Raw genomic sequence first — 6,970 nt, forward strand, 5'->3', positions numbered from 1 at the left:
TAGCGGAAGGGGAAAGGGACAGTGGGGAGAGAGACAGTTGAGATGGAAAGGAAGTTGGCATCCTCTGTCCTGTCCGATGGGTCCAGTAAGAAGGGAACCAGCTGTGGTTGTGGAAGATAGGACCCTGGTCCCAAGCAGTGCCTTTCTGGGGCCCAGGGACAAGGGCTACTCAGAATTGGGTGCAGGCCATTCTCCGCCCCACCTCTTCCCCAACCCCCCTTGCCACAGGGACCGCAGGGCAGATTTGGTTTCCTGAAGGGTCTGGCCATTTCACCAGCAGACAGATGCAATGCACAGTGGGTCCACAGCATCAGGAAAGATGCTGTCAGCGGAGGGTGTTGGGGGCAACCAAATACGGCCAGAGTAGGAGACATAAGCAGACCGGTGCTTAAACACATGAGAAATACCAGCCTCCCTCTCTTGGACTCTCAGAGGTAACTGGAGGAGATTTTGAGGGCAGATGGCTCAAAGCTATTATAACGTGAACATTGATGTTAATATCACCTTATTTACACCTATAGGCCAGGGACATTTTGGTTACAGAATGAATGATCAGTGACACAAGGCAGGTTTCACTCGTTCATTCAGTAAACAAATATTTATTGAGCCTGTGTATGCCGTGCACTGTGCTAGATGCTGGGCATACGACGGTTTACAAAACAGAGATGATCTCTGCCCCCAAGGGAGCGTACAGTCTAACAGTCATACAAATCGGTCTAGTGCCACCACCTGTGTATGTGCCATTCAGGAAAAACACCACAACCACAGGATGGTCTAATGGGCAGGATTATTTTAGATTAAGGGTCAGGGAAGGGCAATTTGAAAAAGCGACACATAAACTGAGACCTGGAGACGCACAGGAGTTAGCCAGGTGAACAGCAGGGGGTACGCCTTCCAGGTGGAGGGAACAGCAGGTGCGAAGGATTTGGGGACACATCCTTGGCCATCTAGAGGCTGAGACAAGGCCAGTGGGGCAGGGGCATGAAAGCAAGGAGGGGAGAGGCACAAGAGTAGGCTGGAGAGGGAGGCAGGGGCCAGGCCTCAGATGGCCACATAGGACTTTGAATTTAAATCTAAATGCAACGGGCAGGTGAGTGACGCAATCAGAGTTATGTTTTATGAAGATCGCTCTGGTGTCTGTGGAGAATGGAGTGGGCGCAAGAGGGCATGCAGAAAGAAAAGTCTTCTAAGGGAGAGATGCTTCTGGCACGGCATCAGTGATGGAGGGGAGTGGAGGAACCTGAGAAGTATTTAAAAGATATGTCGAGATGATGTTTTTGTCATGCCCTTGCCTTGGTATAGATAGGTTGAAGTGTTGAGTTCAGGCAAGACATATAGCAAATATTTTGAGCATGGCGATGTGACTCCCAGGTGGCCTGTTTTGGTTTGGGTTAGCTGAGAACTAATAATGTCACACAGGTCATTCCCCTGTCTCCCAGAAGGAACACCCCTGACGGGAATCAATTTTATGTTTAAAGGTTTCCTGAGAAAGCTTTCACAATCTCTTTGGTAACCTGTGCTCATGTTTAAAATAATTAGTTAGGAAATCTGAACGCCTCTCGCCCTGAAGCTTCTTGATTCTTGACAGAGTTGAAGATGCTAAAATAATAAGTCACTTGGGCCATCAAACATGAATGCTGTCATAATGACAGTTCTGGATTATGTCTGTCTGTCCCACAGCTAAAGTGACTTATTTGTTAGCAACAAAGAAAGATGCCTGAAGAGCCCTAGAAAAGGGATCCAATTAGATTTTTGTCGCTATCTTGCTCACCGCCAATTTCGTTGCTTTTCCTTCTCAGAGTGTGGTCCGGGGACCCGGGAACATACTTCAGAGCTTGGTAGTAACACTGCTGAGGACCTGCATTGAATCAGGACCTGCATTTTAACACACTCTCCAGGCAATTCAGAGGCACATTTATTCTGAGAAGCACCCTAAGGCCATCTAAAAGTAGGTGGACTGTGGCAGGTGCCAGATATTTGAAATGCAGCGAGCCTCAGCAAGTGGTTAGGGAAACCAAACTGGTCCAACAGGAACTGGATTTTTCTCTGGAAGTTCCCAGCTCCCAAGTCACACAGGGCATTTCAGCAGAATTCAGAGACGATATGCCGCTTCCTGGTTGTGTGGCTGGTGAGAGGCGCTGGGTGGATGGGCCCCTGGTGCTGACACGCTGTCAAGTGCAAAGGGCTCCCCAGGGGCTCCCCAGGCAGCACCAGAGGCCAAGGCGGTTGACCTCCCCTCCCCCGCCCCGCGTGACCGGTTTGGTCCTTGTCCTCTCAGTTTTGTCCCTAAGGGCCCCATTCTCTAGGTGGTTACGGTGACTCTTACTTCCTTCTGAACCGAGCCGCGTGATGAGAAGGCTGTTTTTGCACCTCAACTAAACGTACTCCCACGATGGCCTCTGGTGGAATAAGAGGTTCAGTTCCAGGGGCTTGGAAAGTTCTGTCTCCACCGTGTGGTCAGCCTCTGCAGGCCAGCGCCCCCTGCCCCCAACTGGTGGGCGTGTGACACAGACACCAGGCACAGCCTGGCGAAACAACGGCCCTTCTTTTATTATGCCTTTCTTGAGAAATGGTTTAAGGCCCGAAATCCAGGCCAGAGCCCAATCATTTCACTCCGTCCTCACTGGGGCCGCTCCTCTCACCTAATCAGACAAACGGACGAGGTTCGTGGGCTGTTTAAAGCATACGGTTTGTAAATACTGTAAAATCAAACGTTCCTCTGGGCTTTTATTTACCGTAACATGTTCATATTACCTAGCACCGAAATAGCTTATTCAGTCGCCCGTGCCTTTGTTCTCTTGCCTCTGGCCCTCCGGTGACTTTGCCCCCTGCCTTCTGCGGCGTTCATCTCTCTGCTCTAATTCCTCCTCCCCGCCTGCCTTCATCCCTCCTCCTGGCGCCTTGTCTGCCCGCCGACTCCAGCGTCTTCCTCGCTTGTCCCACTTAACCTCTTGCTCCCTCTCCCTCCCTCCATGCCTCTCACGCTGTCCCTCCGCCTTTTGAAATGTCTCCGCTACCTTTTCCTTCCCGTGCTTTTCATTTTCGGAGGCCGTGAGACGCGTGCCTTGCGCTCTCCTGCCCCTGCTCCTCTCGGGCTGTTTTCTCTTCCCTCCCAAGACCCACCACAGAGTCCCTTCTTTCCCCCCCCCCTCCCCGTTTTTCTCCAAAGGCGACGTAGGGATCAGAGAATCGTAGAATTCAGAGTCAAAGGGACACAGCCTACGGTGGCTCTGACAGTTACTCCTGAGTCACAAACTCTTTCTTCTCACATCGCCTTCGATAATGGCTGCCCCGGCCCTCCTTAGAGCAGGAAGGGCTGGGGAAGACGGAAGGGACAGGTCCCCACCTAGCCCACCAGGGCTCCCTCACTAATACTTGCACCTCAACGCTTTATGTCTTAGCGCATGCGCGCGTGCACACACTCACACTCACACACATGCACTCCTACTAAGCGTCTTCGGTGCACGCATGTGTGCTCCCAGTCTCCCCTAAAACACTGATGTCCCTTCTCCCAGCCAGGCCAATCTGTACTTCACACCCTGGGGTGAGCACTAGGAAATGATTCTATTTTGAGGTGCTGGAGAGAGACAGTGGGGATCCTCTCCCCAGGGGCAGCTCTCGGTGCGGGGAAGGTGCCGGCAGGCATGCAAAGGGCAGGGGAAAAGGAAGCTCATCTGGAAGTCAGCTCCCACCCAGGGTCCTGGTCAATCAACCAACCAACCAACCAATCAGCCAATCGCTAGTCAATGCTCTTGTGTGGGGGGGGGGCTTCTCTCTGTGTCACGGGGGGCAAGGCATCTTCAAAATGCGGAGAACCAAGAGGGAAAGCAGAGCCCTGGAGAGACCCCTTGTAACACAGAACAATGGCTCTAACACCCACCGTTCCCAGCCAGAATCTGGGATGCTGCTATCTTGGCTACTGGGGACACAGAGGTTACACCCAAGTAAGCCCCTTGGGAGATTTGTGAAAAATTCCTCCATTTCCCAGAGCTTGGCTCCTCAGGGCGTCTGTTTCTCCATGTCAGTTACGAGGAAGAGGGTTAGCTGAGGACCTGCATGTGAGGGAGAATAAGGCCTTGGCTGAGCACCAACCAGGAGGCCGGCCCCGCCCAGGCCTCCAGACGCCTGTGCTCCAGTCCTGCCCTCACACCCTAACCGCTCCAGCTCAGGCTTGTGCGGCCGCACCCCGATTCTCCGTCCGGCAGTCCTCACCCTTGGAGAACAGGAGGGAAGCTGCTCTGCAAACCTCCCAGGTGAGTGGGCTTGCAGGTAAGCAGAACGTGCCCCACCAAGTTCCAACCCCACCCTGCTGCTTAGCGTCCGACGCCAGGTGTAGATCTCTGCTGAGCTACTCAGTGAAAATTCTCAAGATAAGGAGGAAGCGGTGCCATCGTAAGGGCAGGAAGAATTTGAGTTTCACGTCCTTGTCCCTACCACCCGCACACCTGCTGAGGGGAGTAGAAAAACAAGTATGAATATAACCCTCTATCTGAGTTCCTTTCATATCAGCTAATTAACCAACTAAATTGCCAATAAATTACTATTATAAATGTGTGTATACATAGGCATATATATGTGTACATGTGTGTACACACACGTATGTAGATGTAGTTCCAGCTTTTCTTCCTTGCTCCCTCTCTGTAGGCAGCTTCAGACAAAAGCCTCTGACCCCTCCGGAAGGGCTTCATCGGATCATGGGTGCCACATAGTTGGCGGGGAAGAGGCCGAGTTTGTTGTGCAGGCGGCCAGTCCACCAGGACGGGTTGGAGCTGTCCAGGACCTCGAGCACCTCTCCACAGTGGAATCCCAGCTCGTCATCCTCGAGGGCCTCGAAGTCGTACAGCGCCCGGGCCCACCGCACGCGCTGTTGGGGAAAAGCACAGGGGTGTCCTGCTGAGCCGGTGGCCAGCCTCCGGAGCCACCGTCACACAGAAGAGGTTCTGCTGGCTTCGGCATCAAGACAAAGTCCTCCGTCAGCAGCTTGCCCCGAAGGCTGACATATGGCTTTCCAGAGACATTTCAAACCCCATTGTAACTGAAAGTAGATACCGGAGGCACAGCCCTGAGCGCGAAGGTACCAGAACCCAGCAGCCACTCACGAGACTCGGGACCTTTGGCTGAGAGAGATGTTATTCTCCAAGGCCCCAAGAGAATCCCTGAGAACCAGTCTCCCTACTTCAACAGATAGTCTTTTTATTTTCTTCAGCTGACACACAGAATGGCAGCGTGCCCAAACTAGCAGCCCTTGGTGCGAGTGCAACCAAGTCCAGATGGATCTCAGCGATGAAGGCCATAGATCTCCCTCCGCTAAAAACAGAGCCAAGACATATGAGAAGGACTGGGCGAGGCCGATGGCCAAACCAAGAACAACAGATCGGATGGTGCCAGGCTGGGGTCAGCTCCACCCCGGAACTCTTCCCGACCACTGTCATGGGCTGGGTCCCCACCACCTCTAATTGAGCCCCGTGCAGTTCGACGTCTCTCCTGGAGGACCAACTCTTTCTCTAACTGCCCATCTTGCCCACTTCACTGAGCCCAGAGAGGGAACATTCACGTACCCCGGCCACCTGGAGTTGCACTGGGTCTGTGTGCCTCCGGTGCATGAGGGCGGCGTTCACTTCACCACCCATGCCCACGCCACAGTGCCCGTCGTTGATGTCCAGGCTGCCTCCACGGCGTTCCTGGAAACAGAGGCAACAGAAGACCCGTCACCACGCTGCCAGAAGCATCCCTCACAGGCTCCCCTAGTGCCCGGCTCAGATGCCATGGACATAGCCAGTGTTCCGAGAATACTTTCTGTTGATGACAATAAATCCTAGATGAGGGGAGGGATGACAAAGAGACCTTAGATTCTGAAGGCGAAGATGATAGCAGGTTTCATCTATTCAATCGAGAAGTATCTATCAGGCACCTACCATGTGTCCAGCACTTTGCAAAGCACTGGGGATATGTAGCTGGAAAGAGAAGGCCCCTGTCTTCATGGCGTGTCAGTTGAAAGGGTAAACCATGCACATTTAAGTGATAGGTGAACAAAGAGAAGAGTGTCCAAGTCTGAGTAATCGGGGAAGGCTTCATAGAGGAAGTGATGTTTGAACTTTAGCTTAAAGGGGGCGTAGGATCAGCCAGGAAAGGGCATTTCAGGTGGAGGCGACAGCAGATAAAAAGCCTCAAAGGCATGAGAGAAAACACAGTGGACCATTCTGGTAACGAACAGCGTGCAGCGTTGCCAGGATGGGTGTTTTGTGCGGGGAGCAGGGGCAGGTAGCAGGAGGCGAGGCTGGGGAAACGGATATTGAGCAGCTCACAAAGGACTCTGTATGCCCCGCTAAGAAATTCAGGAATGATGTTATCGGGCTGTATTGTCCATCTCGGTAAGCCGCCTAAAATCCCATCTGGAACAAGGCAGGGGACAAATAAAAATAAATAAATAAATAAACAAACAAATAGGCAAGGCTCCCTTGCAGGTGTTAATCTTTTTTTTTTTTCTTTTTTTGTAGATCTGGACAGCCAGGTGGGGTAAGGAGCGTGACTAGATTTGAAATTGTGCCGATAGGAAAATGAAGCAATTGTTCACCACGTCCTCAGGGTAAGAATGTGTGTGCGTGTGCGTGTGCGTGTGCGTGTGCGTGTGCGTGTGTGTGTGTGTGTGTGTGTTTTCAGGCAGGAGCCATTGGTTTTAGGCTTCTTTGCCTAAACAGTTTCCATATCATATTTCCGCCATTTGGGGGCCCCGAACTTAGTGAGACGTGTCGACGCTGGGCGGGGCCTGGGATGTTGCTCTCCCTGCCAGCAGGGCCTCGTTCACAATAGACCCCCAGCGTTTATTTTCTACGGTTGTTTCCAGCATTGTGAGGAGTTTTCGCAACTAAGTGGCAGTGGATGCAAGTGGCCTGAGCCTCAGGGGAGAGAAGGACCTCCTCCCCACCTCCCTGTGCCCTGCTTCATTCTTTCTAGATACCTGATGACAATG

The 6,970-nt window shown here is 52.5% G+C and overlaps 1 protein-coding gene across 3 annotated transcripts in view; it reads right to left on the reverse strand.

The window, feature by feature from the left end:
- Positions 1 to 3,435: 3,435 nt before the first annotated feature.
- GRAP2 (GRB2 related adaptor protein 2) overlaps positions 3,436 to 6,970 on the reverse strand; it is a 78,576-nt gene continuing 75,041 nt past the window's right edge. For all 3 annotated transcript variants that reach the window (XM_006917397.1, XM_006917398.1, XM_015593616.1), the window contains 2 exons: positions 5,559 to 5,681; positions 3,436 to 4,864 (listed from right to left, as the gene is read on the reverse strand). In XM_006917397.1, the coding sequence (XP_006917459.1) occupies positions 4,685 to 4,864; positions 5,559 to 5,681 (303 nt within the window). In that variant the 3' untranslated portion in view covers positions 3,436 to 4,684. The remainder of the gene's footprint in view (positions 4,865 to 5,558; positions 5,682 to 6,970) is intronic.

This window comes from Pteropus alecto, unplaced genomic scaffold (assembly GCF_000325575.1).
Source record: "Pteropus alecto unplaced genomic scaffold, ASM32557v1 scaffold157, whole genome shotgun sequence".
Classification (NCBI taxonomy): domain Eukaryota; kingdom Metazoa; phylum Chordata; class Mammalia; order Chiroptera; family Pteropodidae; genus Pteropus; species Pteropus alecto.